The sequence below is a fragment of the Pipistrellus kuhlii genome, unplaced genomic scaffold (assembly GCF_014108245.1).
Source record: "Pipistrellus kuhlii isolate mPipKuh1 unplaced genomic scaffold, mPipKuh1.p scaffold_m20_p_1, whole genome shotgun sequence".
Taxonomy (NCBI): domain Eukaryota; kingdom Metazoa; phylum Chordata; class Mammalia; order Chiroptera; family Vespertilionidae; genus Pipistrellus; species Pipistrellus kuhlii.
In genome coordinates this window covers 110,370,260-110,393,043 of record NW_023425404.1, presented here as the reverse complement: position 1 = coordinate 110,393,043, position 22,784 = coordinate 110,370,260, and the positions used below count along the sequence as shown (strand labels likewise).

At 39.6% G+C, this 22,784-nt stretch overlaps 1 protein-coding gene and 1 pseudogene across 4 annotated transcripts in view; both read left to right on the top strand.

The window, feature by feature from the left end:
* NEBL (nebulette) overlaps nt 1–22,784 on the top strand; it is a 364,126-nt gene that overhangs the window by 322,589 nt on the left and 18,753 nt on the right. For 2 of the 4 annotated variants that reach the window (XM_045587986.1, XM_045587981.1), the window contains 7 exons: nt 2,337–2,429; nt 6,489–6,581; nt 7,858–7,950; nt 8,305–8,409; nt 9,415–9,586; nt 12,563–12,655; nt 14,581–14,730. In XM_045587986.1, the coding sequence (XP_045443942.1) occupies nt 2,337–2,429; nt 6,489–6,581; nt 7,858–7,950; nt 8,305–8,409; nt 9,415–9,586; nt 12,563–12,655; nt 14,581–14,730 (799 nt within the window). The remainder of the gene's footprint in view (nt 1–2,336; nt 2,430–6,488; nt 6,582–7,857; nt 7,951–8,304; nt 8,410–9,414; nt 9,587–12,562; nt 12,656–14,580; nt 14,731–22,784) is intronic. The other 2 variants (XM_045587984.1, XM_036459604.2) reach the window with 2 other exon arrangements.
* Nucleotides 3,855–6,478, top strand: LOC118731222 (annotated as a pseudogene).

The following is a 22,784-nucleotide window of genomic DNA, read 5'->3' as shown; positions in this document are numbered from 1 at the left end:
CCATACTTCATGTACATTTGCTTATTTAAAAAAAACACATACATGTTATTGAATTCCTTCTGTATTTTTATTTTGGGGGGAATTAAAAGATGAGTAAAGTACACCCTAAAGTGAAGGCTGTGAATATTCTCAAGGTCTCTAGGAGAAACAGGCATAAAAAAGTAATGATGATGCATTAAGTGTTATAACAATAACCAATATTTTATTGGGTATTTACTCTGCTTTTTGAGTACTTTACATCTAGTATCTCATTTGATAATAAGTGATAATTCCTCTTGCAAAATGATATAGGGAAATGAAGAGAAGGAAGGCTGTCTTAGTGAAAGAGAGTAGAACTCTTGGAGAAAAAGTGACATTTGAGTTAGATCTTGAAGAATTAATAAAGGTTTGGGGTGGGTTTGCTGGGGAATGGCCTTTCTGGCAGAGCAAACTGATTCTGTCCAGAATCCAAGCTTGTCCAAGCTGGGGGAGGCTTTGTGTGATGGGTTCTAGGGGTGAAGTGTGGCACCAGATGACGATGGGGTCTTAAGGGTGCAGTTGGGAGACCCACAGTTTTCCTCAAATGTGGTTCACAGGCAGGTAAGTGGCCCGCTAATGATAGGACTTAGTGATTAAGTAGCCTTAATGTGTTCATCATAGAAACATAATACTCCCTTAAAAATAACCTTATTTGAAAAAGGATAGCTAGTAATAGAAATGAAAAATAACATTAATCACAGCACAGATGGCATCTGGCATGACATATAGGTAAGTGGTGTGCAAATGGTGGAAATTTAGATAACACTGGAATAGCGGGGAAGAATGTGGACTCTGGAATGTTATTTTAATTCCATCTCCAGACCTTACTTATTCTAGAACCTTTATAAGCCACCAAGCTCTCCAAGCCTCCGTTTCCTCATCTATAGCACTGGGGCTAAAATATTAAGTGAGATATTGCCTGTAAGAGCACCTAGCATGTTTGCAAATGGATAAATGGAAAATATGAACAATCTGTACATCAACCTTATGTCCCCAAACCTACATCCACCAGAAATCAGCTTCAGTAGTCTCTCTACATCAGTAATGCTATTCCACAGATTTCCCCCCACTCTGAGCTCTATCCAGAGTGATCTCCGTGTATTTTGCCACCAATAGTGATTATAATGGACCTTTCCTCACTTTTACATACACAGTTATCCCAGACACAGAGTCTGCCTAACCCCTCAAAACGCACACCATGGCTCAGAGAAGGTCACACATTGAGGAAGGGACATGTCCCTTTGTCACTTATTTTCCAAACTTATCAAATGGCTCTTCACTTGCACATTCACTGCTGAGGGTGGAATCTCAAGTCCATTTTATCTGAAGGCACTGTAGGCCTGGTAACTTCTTAGAAAAAAAATTACTCTATGCTAAATTTAAACTCTAAAAATGCGCTACCACTGTCCCTGCAGACTTCTTTATGGGATTTTAACTGTGAGTTTTTTTTAAAAAAATATATTTTATTGATTTTTCACAGAGAGGAAGAGAGAGGGATAGTTAGAAACATCGATGAGAGAGGAACATCGACCAGCTGCCTCCTGCACACCCCCCACGGGGGATGTGCCCCCAACCAATGTACATGCCCTTGACTGGAATCGAACCCGGACCCCTGAGTCCGCAGGCCAATGCTCTATTCACTGAGCCAAACCAGTTTTGGCTTATCTGTGAGTTTTACTTTTGCCTGTCAAAAGTTCAGTTGAGGGACATACCATTTCCCTCCTCTGTATTGGATGCTCATTTATTTAATGGGGTGCATGGAATTGCTGGGAAAGCTGACCACAGATGATGGGTCTGGCACGCTGGCTAAGCAAAGACACCTCTGTGCTGCAGGCCAGGAAAACATCCCTACTACTATTCCAGAGGGCAAGCCTTCCAAGGTTAGATGTTTCCAGAGAAGAAAACTTTGGGGTTCATGGTTTCCTTATATAGTGACCATTCATTCCTAAGGTACAAGCATATCTGATATAACCTCCCTTTCTTTTAAAATATAAAATGGTAACTTGATCAGTGTTGCTTTACTGCTACGAAGAAATAAATTCACAGAAAGGATCATTTGTTATCATTGATAAGGTCCAATACATGATGCAATTGAAAGGATAACCACCAAAGGTGGACTTCAAAACATTTGGACAAGAAAAAGTGTAGTCTGGGATCAATATGATGAAGTCTCTTAGCAATCCATGTTTCACTTGGGATCCTGATGAAGATTCTAACTAATGAATGCCCTGTAGCATGCGCATTTCCTCTGATCCTTCCGGTGGAGGGGGACCCGTTTCCTTCCCGCAGCCTCACACTCTCTTGTCCTGTGTTCCCAGCTCCAGTACAAAGAGCAGTGCTACAGGGCAACCCCAGTGAGCATGACACCAGAGATAGAGAGAGTGAGGAGGAACCAGGAGCAGCTGAGCATGGCAAGTTGTCGTGTTTTCTCTCGTTGTTTCGCACATTACATGTTCTTACTCATCACAACACTCTGCATCGTGATGGTCCTTTTCACAGGCACACGTGGAAGGACATCACTGGGGCCTGCCCAGGGGACTGTAGGAAATTTGGGGTTGTTTTACTGTAGTTTAGATATGTTTGTTTATTTAAAAAATCTTTAATAAGCACACCAATGTGCCAGACATTATCCTGGTCACTGGTACGCAGAGATGGATAAGACCCAGTTCCTGTCCTCCCGGGCCTCCTAAGGTAGTTAGTAGATCTCTAAAACTACATCCAGGCCAGGACCTGGGGAGTTGTGGGTCTGCTGTCAACGGAGAGAAAAATGGTCGACTGAGTAGGTCAAAAGAAGACCTGGGGTCCTAAGACATATTATTTGATCAGTCAGTAATCTATTGCTAATAAAGTGATGATAATTCACAATTATGAGGTACTTCTAATGTGGACCCTGTGCTACATGCCTTATGTGACCCCATGAGGTGGTACAGTTTATCTCTCTGGTTTGCAGGAGTGGGAAATTGAGTTTGAGAGGTCAGAGAACATGCCAGGGACCCACAATTTATAAGGGCAGGGCTGAGATTTTAAACCAGGCTTCCTGGAATTTAGAAATAATTTCAAAGGTGCTACCCTCAATAGTTATTTTTCCTGTTGGTTTTTTCCCTCCCTCTTAATGGAACTTTTATCAGTATAAACAATAGCCTTCTTTTTCCAAATAGGTAATTTTAAAAGACATTTATTTATTTTTAATTTTAAAAAAAATATATTTTATTGATTTTTTACAGAGAGGAAGGGAGAGAGATAGAGAGTTAGAAACATCGATGAGAGAGAGTTATCGATCAGCTGCCTCTTGCACACCCCCCACTGGGGATATGCCCGCAACCAAGGTACATGCCCTTGACCGGAATCGAACCCAGGTCCCTTCAGTCCCCAAGCCCACTCTCTATCCATTGAGCCAAACCGGTTTCGGCACTTCTTCCCATTTCTTTATCCTAATCTATGTATCCACTAGATACTTAGTAAGCCCCTGATACATGTTCAGCATTATGCTAGAGCCACATGTGTCAAACACAAGGCCCGCGGGCCAAATCCGTCCCGCCAGGCCTTGCAATGTGGCCCGCACCGCGCTGTCATCACTGCACTCCGCTGCGTTTCCATCACAATGACAGTTTATGACTGTTCAATAAACCATTCGGCCCGCGATTTAGGCTGGATTTTAGATTTTGGCCCCTTCTCTGATTGAGTTCGACACCCCTATGACTAGACAATAACTGTAAGAAAACAAAACCATCTTGGCTTCAAACTCTCAGATATTCCAGTATAATAAAAATAATGAGGAATGAGGAAGAGAGAGGAAGAGGTGGTGTTAGAGGAGGCAGAGAAGGGGAGGAGGTGAGATGGAGAGAAGAAGGCTTTTGGGAAGCAAGGAGCTCCTGCAGATGCTGCCCAGCCCCCTGTCAGCCAGCGCTGAACTCCCACAGGATGGGACTGTGTGGGGACCAGCAATCAAAGCTATGCCTGTGAGAGAGGCCACTGCTGTGGACAGTCTCAGCACTGCACCTACTACTATGAGCTCTGGTGTTGTGTTCTGGCTGGTGTGGACCATCATCATCATCATCATCATCCTGAGCTGCTGCTGTGCCAGCCACCACTGCCGGCCCAGCACCCAAGCACCACCTACTGGCCCAGCAGTAGAAACATGAAATCAGCCTGATCACCTACCAAGACGCCCACAGATAGCGCTGCCATTTTATTTCATGCTTTCCAGCCACCGCAGCAGCAGCTGCCTGTGCAGTGTGGCTCTGTGGGCAGCGGTCCCCAGGCGCCAATTCCACAGGGGCCTCCAGGGGGCACAGGGCAGCCCTTTGTGTGGGCCCAGCAGAAGCAGCACGTGACCCCCCCAGAATCATCACTGACCCTGAGCCTTCCAACACGGACACATCAGCCAACCCACAGGCACCAAAGCCCCTGGAATGGAGCCCAGTGGCTCTGTGTCTGCCCTGGGAACGCCCCTGGGGCCTTGCTAGACTCAGACTCTGAATGTAAGGAGGAGCTGCTGAAAGATTACATCTGCAAGATTACTTTCCAACAGCAAGTTCAAGACTGGAAGACATCGCTACTTCTGGGTGACTGGAATTGAGGTGTGTGTGTGTGTGTGTGTGTTGGCGTGCGCAACAGGGGCCACCACCATGATGACCTCAAAGAGCTGAATGCTCTGGCCGATGCTCGGGATGGAGCCCTGGACTTCTGTCACCGCTGCCGTGTGTGGCCCCTGGAAAAGAGGAGGCAGGGCTCTGCCAGCCTTCCAAGGAGCAGGCTCGAGATCCAGGGCACCGTCACCGGCCTGGGCCACCCTCATGCCTGCCCTTGAACATCATCCATGAGCAGGACTCCCCAAACTCCAGTGCAGCAGCTCCCCCAGCGAGAGCAGGCCCGCCTGTACCGGGGAACTTGGCAGAGCAACCAGGGAAGGGGAGAAGCGAGAGAGAAGCATAGGTGACCTGCAGAGAAAGTGGTATAACTACTCGTTTGTTTTTGTTTTGTTTTGATTTTTTTGCTCCTCCACTCACACATTCTCCTACATCTTCCCGATACCTCTCCCCTCCCAGAAGCACAATGTTGGACGACTGAGAAGTTGGTTCTGTGACTCATTCCTCATTCCCTACCATCACTTCCCTTTCCCCCTTTCCAAGTCAGACAGACCTCACCATCTGCATAGGCCGGAGAGATGTGTGTTCTTGAAGCCCCCAAGAAAGGGGCTGAAACTGCCTGGAGGTGAAGGAGTGGGCGCTGGCTGTGTGTCGGTGTAAGAGAACTTTGCTGTGTCCCAGCCCGGAGAGGCAGCAGGGCTCAGCCCTGGATGAAGAAGGACCCTGCAGAGACCCAGAGGCTGTCATACACGCGGTGCCTGCAGAGCTGGACGTGGGCCAGCCTTGTGGAAGGGGGAGGGCTGACGGGCCTCTGTATCAGCCTGCTGGGGGGTGTCCACTGCCCCTCAGGGCAGCAGGTGACCGTGGAACTTCAGGCAGAAGCTTAACTGGATCTTCAGGGACACGCTTGGACTCGCTGAGGCCCAGACCATCAGCCCTGCCCCCGATTGGTAGGAAGTCCAGAGCCTGCCAGCAGCCGGACAGGGGCAGGGGTGGCGGGAGTGCATCAGCAGCCCGCAGATGCCTTTCTCTCCACCATTAAAAAAATCCCAAATTACTTACTGACGTGTCTCCAAGGAGATCAGACTTTACTACAATGAAGGAGGCTTCAGTTAACCAATCAGTAGATGAATTCGGGCCCTCTCAAGGTTCCTTCCCCAGTTAGAGGGGAACTGGTATGAATGTTAGGGTTCATGGCAGCATCCCATCCTAAAGACAGAAGAGGGGGATAAAGGAGCTGGGGAGCTGGGCTTGGTTCAGCACTCACCCTCTGGCCCCTGCCACAGGAGGCTTCCCTGCGGGCAGAGAAAGGGAAATGGGGAGCTGAAGGACTAGTTAGGGGCCAGAGGTTTGGTGGAGTCTAGTACCCATCTGCCACCATACAGAGTTATTACAGTGTTATTGATTATATCCCCTGTGCCGAGACTATTTTTATAACTGATAGTTTGTACTTCTTAATCCCCTTTGCCTTTTTCACTGGTCCCCATTCCCTCCTCCTTGGTTTTTGATTTTTGAAGATGGTAGCCCTGGGTCAGAAAGAGAGTCCTGCTTTCCCAGGTTGTCATGTGACCTCATGATAGCTCTTAGGTAATGACGTCATTCTGATGGTTCCCCCTTCTGTGCCCATTGCTTTTAGTCCCGGAATTTTGGCAGTTAGTTTGGATATTGCACACAAAGTAATTATTAGAAGTTCGTTTTTAAAAAGCACAACCAGTCCTTGTGTTTGCTAAGTCAGATGAATCAGAATCCAGTGGTAGATGTCAACATATCTACAGTAGAAACGATGTGTGAGAAGACAGGGTTAATTTGAGGCTCATTGTCTGTGGTGTTTGGGTGGAAACCATCATTCTGCCCATTAACATTCTTATTTATCTTCCTCAGGTAAAATACAAAGGAGAGATTAAACAGGCAACTGCCATTTCCGATCCACCAGAGCTGAAGAGAGTGAAAGAGAACCAGAGGAACATCAGCAATGTGGGATCCTAGCAACTTCTTTCTAATAACACCAAGCGTATTGTCAGCGTGTCGCTGAAGGGGTGATGTTGACAAGTGTTCATGACCTGGAGTTGACATTGGGCTCTGCTCTTAATGGACTATCAACTTTTTGGGAAGGTTTCAGGGTCTTAGGTCTTGTGAGCATCGCCAGGCATTCTCCCTTTCTCCCTTCCAGAGTTCCCAGGGACAGGCTGGCGTGACTAGTCCGCAGGTTGATGTGTGTCTCTCTTATCTAGTCTCCCTGCTCGTGCTGGCTGTGGTTCCTCACAGGGACTCGGCTGCGGCTCCTGGCGTCATGGCCCTGCACGTCAGCGTTCCCACTCCCTTTCCTTCCTCTACACGATCTCTCTGGCCTGTTCAGCCCACTCCCAGCTATTATCACTTTATTTTTGGACGCTGTCTGGGGAGCAACTATAAAGTGTGTATGCTAAATAGGTTACTCGAGGCAGGCCCATTTTAGGGATCCTGGTAGGGGCTGCCAGTTTTTACTAAGACACTAACTCCCAGCCTGCTCTAGCTCCTTGCTGTTTATGTAATCCACAGACGGGCGCAGTTCCCAGAGAGAATTTTTCTTTGAAGTCATTAACATATAGATGGAGTTCTTTGGAGGAGGAAATTTGGAAATCTATTAGGTTCAAAGAAACCTTATATTCTTTAAACCTTTCAAGTTATTTGACCAGATTATAAAGCAGAGGCATCTTATTGTTTGGCACTTTTCCTGACAGCTATATTTTGGAGAAGTAGATGCTCATCTTTTCCTGCAATATTTAGAGTCACACTGGATGTGACTCCATTACTCTCAAAAAGGGACTTGGTTATTGAAAAGGAGGAAGAGAGTAGAGGGGGAAACACACCAGCCTTTTTATTCAAAGATCTTGTCACCTATTTAAAGATAACCTTTCAAAAGATCTGCCACAATTAATTACTAAGAAACCACAATGGTGCCATTCTATATAGGCAGAGGTACTTTTAAGTAATATCCATGAAGACATTTCTTATCACATTCCTTTGTGATGGAATGCATATTACAGTGTTACTGATGGTATGTCCATATATCTGAGTACATTCACAGGGATTCATTGCTATGGGATGAATTAAAATAGATTGATTTAAGGTACAACCATTTAAAATATGACTAGACATCTGATAGCAACCTCTTTTTTTCATAATTTTCTTTTTTTGGTTAAATACTATGAGACTCTTATTTGTTGAATTGATTCACAGTACACTATTTTTTTGTTCTCTGAAATGATAGGTTTATTATAAAGGTCAGCTGGGAAGAGCTACGGCTTTAAGTGTAACTCCTGAAATGGAAAGAGTAAAGAAGAATCAAGAAAATATTAGTTCGGCAAGTGGTTTTATTCATTTTGGACTATCACAAAGGGTGTATCATTTATTATTTATGTGCAGTCCTTTTTTTTTTCTTATGAAAACAAAATATATTTTCAAGCAATATTTGGGATCTATGCAGTAAGCACGTGCTATTTCAGATGACTTCCAAAAGCTGCCACTGTATAAATTTACATTTATAAAATTTTAGATTGTCATTCTAGAATGAAATTAATTCACTGAACAAGTTACCTGGGAGAATAATTTAGAATATGTTGTATATATTTTACTCATTTGGAAAACTTGGAAAAGTTATGCAATTTATAAAGATTGTAATTGTCTTATTAAGTATGTTCTGCCATTTACTTTGCAGGTAAAATATACCCAGGACCATAAACAGATGAAAGGTAGACCAAGTCTTATTTTAGATACACCTGGTCTGAGATATGCCAAAGAAGCGCAAAATCATATTTCAATGGTAGGGTACAACCAGATCCTTCTTCTCACAACTAAAATACACTAAGGAGTGGCACCACACCACGTGCTGTCGGCGTTAGTTCACCAATAACCCGGATAACTAACGAAGCATGGAAATGCGGAGGGGCCTGTACTTTTGGGGAGACTTTTTAATCTCACTGAAATGTAACGGAAATGTTCTCTAATAAAATGTTTTTTTCTCTGGGTGATATTTTGGGTGTGTTTTTATTTCTAACATGACTATTATAAATGCATTTTATGGAAGAATTTGGCTGGACTTATTTCTAATTAATTTTAAGGAAGAGTTTGGTGTGCTGGCATGCTGCAAAGAAAATTAAAAATATGTATGTATTTAAAAACAGTTTCATGAGATATGATTTATATGCCATAATGTGTACCCATTTAAAGTGTATACAATTTAGTGATTTGTATAATTTGCAGAGTTGAACAACCATCACGCTAATCCAATTTCAGAACCTGAAAAGTGTATATTTTGAAGTATAGAGACACCTTTGTATATAATTACAACATGAATTACAAATAATTAAATTTATTACAGATAACTCTAATTATTTGTAATTCTCTTAATCTAATTTTAATACTGTTTTTCTTGAATAAGTGTGGAATTAGCTTATCATTGTATTGCATATTAAAGGTTAATGAATAGGAAATGAATTTGTACCTAAATTAGTATATTTTAGAGAGGAAATAGGATTAAAAATATTTCTATCTTTTAAAAATTCTTATTGATATACAGGTTTATATATAATTTAAAAGAACTGCTAACCATAATGATGCCGAACTGTGAATATATCAGTGCTTGGTTTCTGATGCTAGGAAGCTGGAGTTTCAGATGTTATATTTGGAATGGAAAAACATACATATATGCAGAAAATAAGCTAGATGTAGCTGGTGCGGTGACAGCTGTCGTTACGTCAAGAATGTGTGAGCCATGTAAAAATAGGAAATTGCAGTTTGAGTTAATATTATTTTACCTTTTTTTCAGGTCAAATATCATGAAGATTTTGAAAAGACAAAGGGCAGGGGCTTCACCCCTGTCGTGGATGACCCTGTGACGGAGCGCGTGAGGAAGAACACCCAGGTGGTCAGTGATGCCGCTTACAAAGGTGTCCACCCTCACGTCGTGGAGATGGACAGGAGACCTGGCATCATCGTTGGTAAGCCGACGCTCCTTCTCAGCAGCGGGTCACAGCGACCGTGCTTGCCCAAGGAGGCTGTAAAGTAGCCTCCTTGTTCATTGGACAGCTCCTCCAATGTGTGATGTGCTGCCCAAGTGAAAACGGACCAAAGTGTTAATGACTCACCATACTGAAGGGGATTCGTGGCTTTCGCCAGGTGTTGTTTCAATCCTTTCTGTGATTGGACACTCTCTGTCTTTCATAACTTCCTGGTCTTAAGAATGTTTCTACCTGTTAAGCAAAGAAGCAGCCCAATATCAAACATGGTTGATAACACGGTTTGAACATTACCGTGGTTTTACTTTACCTTATGTATTTGATCAACATATTGTACTCTAGTCATTGTCTAGCACAAATAGAAATCCCAGGAAGATTCTGATTTATTGTATGAATAGCTTATGTATTTTTTGAATATTGTCTCTGAACTGGGACACTTGAGAACTGTCTGGAAGTCCCACACATCAGAGAGGAAAGAACCTTCTTTTCCTGCTGTTCCTTCTAGTCAGTCAGGGGAAGTCTTAGGGACATCGTGTTTGAAGGGGGCAGAGACAGCAAGGATCCTGTGAAGTCTAAGACAAGCACTAGGCAGGGAAATTATTAAATTTTTAGTGCATATCAACAACCCACACTTCCAAATGACTATTGTCTTCTTTTGAGCAGTTGCCCTTTGAATTTTTATAGCTAGTCCAATTACACTGCTATATATATAGTAACTGTGCAACAGTGCCTCTCAGCAATCTCAGTGTTAGGTTACATCATCTCCAAATGTAAAAGCTTTTGTGGAACTACTGAGAGGCCATTTAGAGAAGAGATGGATAAGGAGATTGTATATTTGACAGGCTCGGTCTTAGTGTAAAACACCGGTACAGAAGTAGGGTAGCCGGTTACTTGGATGGTTACTAAGGGACTCTGAAAGTGTTTTCTAAAGAGGGATTCCAAGTGTATTTGTGGATAGTTGATAGCTTTGCTGATCTTCCCGAGTTGGTTGCTTAAAGTGATCACATTCATTGGGATAAATAGTGAGGTTTGCATCAAAAGTATCACAGGGTTAGAGAGTTTCCTTGCTTTTATCGACATCTCCTAAGAGCAGAGCATCTGATTCCCAGGAGGAGGATGTCTGCACAGCTTCACCAGGAGCCCACACCAGGTCAGGGGGCAAGAACAAATGTGAGATTCCTGTTAAATATGAGATTGTTTAGTCTTTGAGCTCTCAGAATTCAGTACTCATTATCTTTGAGATGGAAATTATAAATTTTTAAAAATATAAGATATTCAGCTCTAACTTATTAATTTTCTGGGCAATTCAAAGTCAGTTTTTGTTTTTTGTTTTTTCTAATTGGGGAAACTGTTTTCCATTGAGGACTTGCCTATGAAACCACAAAATGTAATACATTCAGCAAACATTAAACTTCTGAACCAGGCATAGAAATACCGAGTTAGAGGTCTCCTGAGTAATTCAGACTAAGCCAATTTTTGGAGGTTCTACTACTTACTGGTTGCCTAACCTTGACTAAGCTAACTCTATCTCTTTGCCTCAACTTCTTTATCTATAAAATGGGAATAGTAACAATACCTACCGTATTTTCTGGCGTATAAGACGACCCCCTAATTTTACAGTTAAAACATAGGTTTAGGCCTATATTCGCTGTATAAGACTACTCCCCACTTCCGAGGCAACACCAGTTCTTTTTTTAATAGACTGCCTCTCTGACTTTGGCCAATCTGAGCAGGCTTTTTACTAGAACACAGTGTAGCTTTGGGTACAGAACATGTATAATTTGCATGCATAAAAAGCCTGCTTGGATTGGCTGAGTTAGAGAGGCGGTCCGAGCAGCCTTGCAGTCATTGGTGCGGGATTGAGTTGGAAAATCAGTTTAGTGGCATATTGAGATGTTTTTCGGGATATACTCGGTGTATAAGACACCTACGATTTTCAGTTGACTTTTTTTCGTTTCAAAAGTCGTCTTATACGCCGGAAAATACGGTACTTTACAATGTTGTAAAGCTTAAATGGGTTATGTTATAACTGAGAATAGTGCCTGGTAAGCATTATATAATATTAATTAAAGATAGACAAACAGATCTCCAGTTTCAGGTTACTAATGAATTGTTTTTACTAAAGCTCCATTTTTGCCACACATCTTTAAATAGGTTTTTATTTCCCTTATGTTGGTACAGCACTGTACAGATCATTTTAGGACTTGATAGTCATTAGGTAGAGGGACTGAACACATGGAAGTCATTAGATTTAGCCTTTTGCCCCCAACTAAAATAAGAGAATAAATGGGCTTGCAGAGTCTGATACTGACCATAGCGGTGAACTAGTCCATGGTCCACTGAGAGCAGGCAGCTCTACCTTGTTCGTCTTCCCATCCCTCCGTCCTTGCTCGGTGCCTCGCTTTATTGTACTTATTTCAAATAAATGTATCTTACCGTATGTGGGTTAAGCTCGTGCTCTTTGGCTCACAATGAAAACTGGGCTACCACTTGCCTACGTTTTAAACATGTATTTCTGTTGGAGGGAGAGAATTGTTGGTTTTGTTTCCTCAGACAAAAACCTCTCGGTCACATAAAGAATCAGCCATGTGTCTTCAATCAGGAGTTTTCATTAAACACTGTACCTGTTTCCGTGTGTGGAGAGCCCGGGAGATCGGAGTGCAAGGGATGTGGGGAGACACACAGGGCTGTCTGGCGTGCATGTGTGCTGGGGGCGGCGCTGAAGATAAACAGGGCAGCTTACATTTCATCCTCAAGTTTTCTCAACAGATTTCCTGCAGAGCGGATGTTTTCTTTGTTCTCCTCTGACGTCCGCATCGTAGTGTGTTTGCTTATTACATGTTCTCTCTCTGCATAGGTTCTGTTCATGATTTTTCTCTTGACTCTCTTTGGTGCTGACTTTTTTTTATTTTATTTTATTCATTCTTGACTTGTTTATTTTTTTCCTTTTGGTAAAAGACCTCAAAGTTTGGCGCACAGATCCTGGCTCCATCTTCGACATTGACCCCCTGGAAGACAATATTCAGTCTAGAAGTCTCCACATGCTCTCGGGTACTGCTTGCATGTTGAGTTCCTCCCCCTTTACATGGTTTTGTCCTAAAAGTGGAGCTACTCGGAACTGTAGAAGTGCATTGTGTAATGTACATTTTAAAGTTGAGGAATCAGACTAAAAAAGTGCTAAGCTGCTTTAAAATTCCATTAATCATTTATGTACTTGAAAAGGACTTTAAAAAAAAAAAAAATATATATATATATATATATATATATATATACATTTTATTGATTTTTTACAGAGAGGAAGGGAGAGAGATAGAGAGTTAGAAACATTGATGAGAGAGAAACATCGACCAGCTGCCTCCTGCACACCTCCTACTGGGGATGTGCCCACAACCAATGTACATGCCCTTGACCTGAATCGAACCTAGGACCTTTCAGTCCGCAGACTGATGCGCTTTCCACTGAGCCAAACTGGTTTCGGCTGAAAAGGGCTTTTTAATATATCCAAATTAGTTTGTTCTAGATTCATTTAAAAAAGGCATCTAGAGCATTAGCTAGTTCGGCTCAGTAGATAGAACATCGGCCTGCAGACCAAACGGTCTCGGGGTTCTATTCTGGTCAAGGGCATGTACCTTGGTTGCAAGCTGCTCCCCCGCCCGGGGCCCTGGTTGGGGCTTACAGAGGAGGCAACCCAGCAATGATGTTTCTCTCTGTCTTTCCCTCTCCTACTCTCCCTAAAAATCAATGAAAAAATATCCCTGGATAAGGATTAATGAAAAAATAGAAAAACTAAAGGCATCTAGAACTTATATCTGCTTTTGATTAGTAAATATTATCTTATAGGTTTTATGGGCTTTCAAATGCATTTATTTGGATTGCACTAAACTGCCAAAACGTAAAGGAGATCTGTTTCATGAAAAACACAATATTTTAAAGGTAGATTTAAGAAATTAATCTATCTATCTATCTATCTATCTATCTATTTATCTATCTATTTATCTATCTATCAGCATAATATGCTAATCAGACCGGGCAGCTGAATGACCTTCTGACATCCTTCCAGATGACCTTCTGGACAAAGCAGAGGCTGTCAGGGCCAAAGCAAGCACTGCGGCTGTGAGGGCCGAGTCCCTTGCACAAATTTCATGCATCGAGCCTCTAGTTATATAAAACAGTGGGGAGGTTACCTATATAGCATCATAAATGTCTTAAAATAAACCTTCATGCATCCCTAAATTTTACTTCTCAGTTTTTATATTGTAAAGTTTATAGTTTCCATAGGAAGTTTATTTGACTTGTAACTTAGATTGCATATTTATAATTAAAAACAAAAACCCAAATGGTTTGGATATTTGAATATAGTAATAGCATGGTTTTATATTTTGGATTTTCTAACTGTTTTTAACAAACCAAAGCTTTTACAGTTATGCAATTATTTTAAACAATAAAAATTGACATCATATCACTTAGATCTGGCCTTCCCCTCTGATTTCTACTTTAGATTTAATTGATGATATTGATAAAATTGAAAGCTCAAGGCAAAATAAGAATTTTAATAGTCAGTTTGATCCATATAATCACCCAAATAGGCATTTAAATTTCTAAAAATATAGAAAAGGCAACCAATATTATGTGTTTGGTGACACATAAAGACAATTATTTGTAATCAGTCATTATGTTTGATAGAAATTTATCAATTTACTAATGTTTCTTAGTTCTTATTAATTTCCCATCTCTCATATCTCTTTTAAAATCTAGATTAAAAACGAGTGTAAATGGTCATTAAGTCATTAATATAGCTGATACAATGTATGTTAAAGTTTGGGAGTAGGTGATTAGAATTTATAATACTGAGCTTTTGTATTATTATTTAATAAGGGGTTGCTTTTCTTCATGTTAAACTTCTAAGTAATGTTTTGTTTTGTTTTTGTTTTTCAATTCACTTAATCACAAGTATGAATATTTTCCCTCCAATATAGAAAAGGCAAGTCAATATAGGAGACAGCGGTCTCGATCTCATTCGAGCAGTACTTTTGGTACAGTTCTTGGAGATGACAAGTCAGAAATATCCGAGATTTACCCTAGTTTTTCATGCAGCAGTGAGGTGACAAGACCGTCTGATGAAGGAGGTATCAAGCATTAACCATTTAAAAAAAAATTAATTCCTTTTAAAAAATGTGTCACAGTGTGCTTTTAACATTCTTCACTGCTGCATGAGCATTTAGCCTGGGTGTATTTGAAAATTTTAAATTATGTTTGGAAGTTGAGCCCTGTTTTTTTAAAACTACTAATTTGCATGTTTGTTTTTTCCTTCTTCCTTTACTATTTTCACTAAAATAGATCTTTGATGACAAAATGGTTTTAGGATCTGCTATGTGAGTGTGTTTTACAGGAATTGTATGTGATAGATATACACAGCCAGAGTGGAAACTTGAGTTCTGCAAAACTTGTATTGTATTTCCATTGAGAAAAGCCATTCTTATAGTTATATTGAAGTGGCTAAGTGGTTGCTAGATCTTGCCAAAAGGAAGTTAGGTATGACATTTGGGATATGAGGGTTGTTGCTTTTTTAAGAAAAATTCTGATGGTTATTCTTCTACCTGTTCCTCTACTTTTTCCTGTTTACTTCATCCAAACTGGTGGATTAAGTCTAAAACTCTTAGTTGAAATTGTTTTGGATGTTAAACTAATACAGCTGATAAAACTATTACTAAAAATCTACTTATTTGTGTGTTTGTTTTGGTGAGAACATTTACTTTCTACTCTCAACAAATTTTATTTTTTAAAAGATACGATATTTTGTGTCATATTGTATAATATACTTCCTTTAAAAATATTTTATTGTGATAAAAATATATATATAATGGACTATGCCATTTTAGCTATTTTAAGTATATAATTCAGCAGCATGGATTATATGTATAATATTGTGCTTCCATCAGTAGTATTTTCAAAATGTTTTAATTACCCATCATACTTTTTGTTTTGTTTTCTCAAATGGCCTCTTTCTCACTCTGTAGGTCCTCTCCTGGGTTCATATCCTGGGGTTAAGCAAATTATGGGCACCAGCTATAGCCTGGATTACTCTTTTTATTGTAGACTTAGACTCCATGTCCTTTCTGTTCTTTAGATTCGAGGTGTTTTTTGTTTTTGTTTTTTAAATTGAATTTATTGAAGTGATATTGGTTAATAAAAGTAGATTTCAGGCGTACAGTTCTATAATACATTATCTGTATATTGTATTGTGTGTTCATCACCCGAGTCATGTTTCTTTTCATCACCCTTCATCTCCTCCTTTACCTCTCCTGCCTTCCCCCACCCCCATTTCCCTCTGGTAATGGCCATAATGTTTCTATATTGTTTGGTAGTTTATTTTGTTCATCAGATTCCAACTTTAAGTGAAATCATATGGTATTTGTCTTTCTCTGACTGGTTTACTTACTTAGCATAATACTCTCCAGGTCCATCCATGCTGTCACAAAAGGTAAGATCTCTCTCTCTCCTTCCCTCCCCCCCTTCCTTCCTCCTTCCCTCCCTCCCTCTCAGGCTGAGTAATACTCCATTGTGTAAATGTACCTTTTTTTTTTATCCACTCATCTACTGATAGTCACTTGAGCTGATTCCAGTTATGGCTCTTGTAAATAACATAGCAATGAACCTAGGATTGCATATATTCTTTTGAATTACTATTTTGGATTATTTTGAATAAATTCCAAGAAGTGGAATTGCTGGGTCATAAGGCAATTCCATTTTTAATTTTTTGAGGTAACTCCATACTGTTTTCCAGTCTGCACCAATATTCATTTCCATCAACAGTGCACAAGGGTTCTCTTTTCTCCACATCCTCACCAACACTTGTTTGTTGATTTATTGATGATAGGCATTCTGGCAGGTGTCAGATGACACCTCATTGTGGTTTTAATTTGCATGTCTCTGAGGATTAGTGACACTGACCATCTTTTTATATGTCTATTGGTCATCTGTAAGTCCTCTTTTGAGAAGTATCTATTCAGGTCCTTTGTCCACTTTTAAAATTGAATATTTTTTTGGTGTTGAGTTTTATAAGTTACTCATAAATTTTGAATATTAAATTATTATATATATAATTGGCAAATATGTTCTCCCATTCAGTGGGTTGTCTTTTCATTTTGGTGTGCAAAAACTTTTAAGTTTGATATAATCCCATTTGTTTATTTTTCTTTTGTTTTCCTTGCCGAAGGAGATATAAAATATAAAATATTGCTATGAGAAATGTCTTAGATTTTACTGCCTGTGTTTACTTCTAAGAATTTTATGGTGTTGAGTCTAACATTCAAATCTTTTTTTTTTTTCCTAAATATATTTTATTGATTTTTTACAGAGAGGAAGGGAGAGAGAGATAGAGAGCTAGAAACATCGATGAGAGAGAAACATCTACCAGCTGTCTCCTGCACACCCGCTACTGGGGATGTGCCCGCAACCAATGTACATGCCCCTGACCGGAATCGAACCTGGGACCCTTCAGTCCGCACACCGACGCTCTACCACTGAGCCAAACCAGCTTCGGCTAACATTTAAATCTTTAAACTATTTTGAGTTTATTCATGTGTGTGGTGTAACAAGCAGCAAGGCAGTTCAGTTTCTTTTCTTTTTTGCATGTATCTGTCCAATTTTCCCATCAACATTTATTATAAGACTTACGCCATCATGTGTTCTTGCCTCCTTTGACAGATATTGACCATAAAGGCATGGACTCTCTATTCTGTTTCATTTATCTATATGTCTGCTTTTATGCTGCTTTGATTATTATGGCCTTGCAGTATATTTTGATATCAGATAGCATGATTCCTCCAATTTTGTTCTTCTTTCTCAAGATGCTGTGGCTATTCAAGTCTTTTGTGGTTCCATATAAATTTTTGTTCTAATTTTTTAAAAATAAGATATTGGTATGTTGATAGCAATTGCATTAAATCTATAGATTACTTTGGTAAATATGGAAATTTTAATGATGTTAATTCTTCCTATTCATGGACATGGTATATGATTTCACTTATTTATATCTTCTTTAATTTATTTCTTCGGTGTTTTGTAATTTTCTGAGTATAGGTTTTTATGCATCCTTGGTTAAATTTATTTTAAGGTATTTTTTATGCAATTGTAAATGAGATTGCTTTCTGAGTTTCCCTTTTGGATAGTTCAAGATTGGTGTATAGAAATGCAACTGATTTCTGGATATTTATTTTGTATCTTACTACTTTATTGAATTTATTTATCAGTTGTAGTGGTTTTTTGTTGGAGTCTTTAGGTTCCCTCTATATAGTATCAGTCATCTGCAAATGATAGTTTTACTTCTCCCTTTCCAGTTTGGATTCCCTTTATTTCTTTTTGTCTGCTATGGCTAAGGACCTCCAGTATTATGTTGAATAAAAGTTTTGAAAGCATACATCCCTGCCTTGTTCCTGATTGTAAGGGAAATATTTTTAGTTTTCTCTATTGAGTATGATGTTGCTTATGAATTTGTTATATATGGCCTTTATTATATTGAGGTATGTTTCCTCTTTGCTGAGAGTTTTTGTCATTAATGGTTTTTATCAAGTTCTTTTTACGCATCAATGGATGTGATCATATGATTTTTATCCCTTATTTTATTTATGTGGTATATCATGTTTATAGATTTGTTGATAGTGTACCAACCTTGCATCTTTGGAATAAATTCACCTGGTCATGGTGTATGGTCTTTTAAATGTATTATTGGATCTGGTTTGCTAATATCAAATAGTTGAGTATGTTAGCACTAGGTTCATCAGGGATATTGGCCTATAATTTCCTTTCTGTATAGTTCCTTATCTAGTTTTGGAATTAGGATAATGCTTGCCTCATAAAATGAGCTTGGGAGTCTTCCCTCCTCTTGAATTTTTGGGGATAGTTTGAGGATGGTAGGTGTTAGTTTTTCTTTGAATGTTTGTTAAAAGTCACGTGTGGAGCCATCTAGTCAGAACCTTTGTTTGCTGGGAGTTTTTTGAGTATTGCTTCCATTTCACTATAGATATAATCTATCTATTAAGATTTTTCTGATTCTTCCTGATTCAGTTTTGGAAGATTATATGTTTCTAGAAATTTTTAGATGTCCTCCTATTTGTCCAGACCATTAGCATATAGTTATTTATAGTATTTTCTTACAATCCTTTGATGTTTCCCCCTTGATCTAATTGTTAACCCATTCATTATTTAGTAACATGTTATGTAATCTCCATGTCTTTGTGTGTTTTTCAGTTTTTTCTTGTGATTAATTTCTAGTTTTATATTATTATGGTCAGAGAAGATGCTTGATATGATTTCAGTCTTCTTAAATTAACTGAGACTTGTTTTGTGTCCTAACATGATCTATCCTAGAAAATGTATCATGTGCACTTAAAAATAATGTGTACTCTGCTGCTTTGGGGTGAAATGCTCTAAAAATATCAAATTGATTTGATCTAGTGCATTATTTAAAGCTTGCTTCACCCTATTTTTCCCCCCACATTCTGTTCAGTTGTTGCTTTATCAGAGAGACCCTCTCTACCAGATATAAAATAGCACCCCTTCTTGCACTGTCTGTCCCTTTACCTTGCTTTTTCCCCCCATTAGCCCACCTTTCTCTTTCTTACTAGAACGAAGCCCTACAGGAGCAGAGATGTTAGCTGATTTATTTCCAGTTCTTTGAATAAGCATTCAGCAAATATTTGGTGAATGAATGAAATGGCCAAATTAAATTACTTTCTGCTTATTCTTTTCTTAAAACATTTTTATTGATTTCAGAGAGGAAGGGAGAAAGAGAGAGATAAAAACATCAATGAGAGAAAATCATTGATCGGCTGCCTCCTGCACACCCAGCAGTGGGGACTGAGCTTGCAACCTGGGCCTGTGCCTGACTGTGAATTGAACTGTGACCTCCTGGCTCATAGGTCAATGCTCAACTACTGAGTCCCAGCAGCTGCTGTTCATTCTTTTTTTGAATTGAGATATAATTGACATATAACATTGTATTTTAGGTATACAATAAATTAATAGTTTAAATATTAAAATTACATATATGAACCTAACTATGACTTTTTCCAAAATAAATAAAATTCTAGCATGTAAAGCTTTCAAGAATTTTTTTTTTTTCATTTTTGTTTTGATGATGTTTTGATCTGTTTAAATAACCTTAAAGCATAGCTGGAAAAAATTCAAAGTGAAAACATTCCCAGGGTATTTTTTTTCTGGTGGGGAAAGGAAAGAGTCATATCCATGACTTCAGTTGCTTTGAAATTTAGGGTCCCCTTTGAAATGTGCCCTAGGCTGGGCCCTGGTGAGGAAGCGCTGATTGACTCTAGAAGTACGTAGCAGCTATGGTCATGACAGCTGTTTGATGCAAACCTTTAGTGCCTAGAGTAGTAACAGTCCATCATATGCATTTGTTTAAATACTATTGTAGAAATTGAAAAAAAAATTAGAGAAGTACACATTAGTGGTAAGATGAAAAAGAACATGTTTTTAGTATTAAGAAACGCCATTTTTTTTTCCATCCAGGTTATCTTAGTTTCTTTAATTTTGATTAGGATTTTTAATGATAACACGTGCTGTGTCCCTGTTGTTGGGGTAGCTTGTGGCAGTGCTGAACTGCAGGAGTGTGAGACATTGGGCTTCACCCTTGCTCTCAGCTCTCACTACATGGTCTGTGCTCGGTGTGGGGGGAGCATTTGTAACCTTCTCAGGCTCAGATTCCACATCTGTACCAAGAAGGGTATAGAGCAAGAAGCTATTCCGAGATATTTTACATTCCCTAGTCTGAGTGCCATACATTTAAATGAACTTTTATTTTCTTTTTGTAACTTCTGTGTATGAGAACGTGCTTATGTCCTGGAGCTGATCAGTTTTACTTTGTGGATTAAGTGGCCCGGCAGTTGTGGGAGTCATGGTTTTAGGCTCCTTCTTCCGAGGGAGAGAGAATTCTGATTGTTAGCACAAGAATTTCTTGAGGCAAAAGTCCGATGTTTCTATCAGTCCCATTTGATGTTCATCAGCATCACCACAGAAGGCTTCTCCCTTAATTGTTTGTAATGTTTAAGTTATGTGTTTCTCATGATACTGCCCCAAACTGCTCTGATTGTTGAGTATTTCATTTTCTTTCGTGATTATGTTGGGCTTTCTTTACGTTTCAGTCTCCTGTCCAAGAGATTAAGTTACCAAAGGGTTTAAATTATGCATCTCTACTGTTACTTTGATGCAATAAAGGGGACTTCTACTTAAACTTCATCGAATTTTGGCTTGGTTCTTGAATAGTATTATTGGAAATCATCTTTACTGCCTTTTGACATTCAATTAGGTTAGCTTACGTACTTTCATTTGACACAGTTCCTTAAGAGGCAATAATCCTGATGGTTTCTGCTTCTCACTGCAAGGCTGTTTTGATCTTCGTTTGTCTTTGGTTCATTTGCCTGCATTATGCATTTGCCTTCTGGTCTCACTTTGTGTTTCCTCAGTTTTCCTTAATTTACAGTGCTCTGGATTGCCAGTGTTTTTATGTTTTGCAATCTCACCCCTTGTTTACTCTTTTCAGTTTGAAATTGTATTCAGTTTTGCTTCAGGTATTTTATGTGTTTCTGTCACTGGAATGCAACATTGTAATCTGTGTTTATTGCAAAGCCTGAGTCTGCTAATGCCCTCTCAGAGATACCAAGAAAGCAGTAAATCATTCCTACATTAAACACTTCGGTCTTCATATAATGCTCCTCATCTTAGTATGTTGGATATTTTAATATATATATATATTATTGATTTTTTACAGAGAGGAAGGGAGAGAGATAGAGAGCTAGAAACGTCGATGAGAGAGAAACATCAACCAGCTGCCTCTTGCACACCCTCTACTGGGGATGTGCCCGCAACCAATGTACATGCCCTTGACCGGAATCGAACCTGGGACCTTTCAGTCCGCAGACCAACGCTCTACCACTGAGCCAAACCGGTTTCGGCAGTATGTTGTATATTTTAGTTATGACATCTGTCCTCAATAGAGTGGAAGTGTACTTCAGAATTCTGAAGGTCATACCTTTTCCATGGCCTTTAGCTCAGTGTATTCCAGTTTGTTAGATCATGACCTCTGTGGAGACAGAATGCGTGTGTCAGATAGCTCCCCTCCCAGGGCCTACCCCAGGACCGGTAGGGCCCAATGAGTAAATGAAAGGAGACAAAATGCAAAAACAAATCATCACTTTCCTAGACTCAGCAAAGACCGCTAGGATGTGCCTTGTGTTCCTAAGGACAATTGCCGTCATTAAAAGTTAAATGTGCCATTGAGTTGAGAACAGAAATGTTAAATTCAGGCACATTAATAAGCTATTAATGTACTTTGAAAGTGATGTTTGCACAACCAGCAGTGTTTCGGGATCTCTTTTAACATGAATAGAATTCATAAAGTCTCAATCCTTTGACCAATATTCTGATTGAATTTGAAGTGCTTAGAGAAACTCATGTTCCTAGTATTCATAGACTTGGAATGAAAGAAACGTGGTAAGTTTCCTTTTCTGAGTGTGAAGTTGGGGAAAGAATTAAATACTAATGAAAAGCACCTGTTCCAAGATGCCCATGTGTCTTTCATTGATTTGCAAAAATTAAATCAAAGTGTTCCTTCCATATGGGTATGAAGGAGAAACATCTGACACTTAAAGTAGCAAACAATAAAACATTAAGAGTATATTTCCTGTAAAGCTGAGTTGATTGGGAAAGGGGGAGGTTTGATCACTGGGAAAGATATAAATGTGTCTAGGGCTTTTGCACCAACTGAGAAAACTTTGCAAGGGTTTTGTAAATTGTAAAGTGGCATACATGTAAAGGAGAGAATAGGAATTATTGTGGGGGTTTTTTTTTGTGTGTTTTTTTTTTTATATTGTTGAGCAATCATGGTAAAATTGGAAGTAGTAGTTTTTCTTTTTTATGGCTCAAAACTGATGTCCAACTTGGATAGTACATATGCACGTTTATGTGTTTGCCTTATATGTAAAACAGGATTGCCATAGCATTTTTTTCTGTAGACATGAATTTTACCCACTTTCCCCAACTTCCTGTTTCATCCAAGTGCCCACATCCTTCTGCCCCAAGCCCCAGGCTAGTAGATAATGGGAAGTACTTAACATTTCCATGAACAGACACTGCTGGCTGTGTCTGCATTTCTGCATTTTGTTTG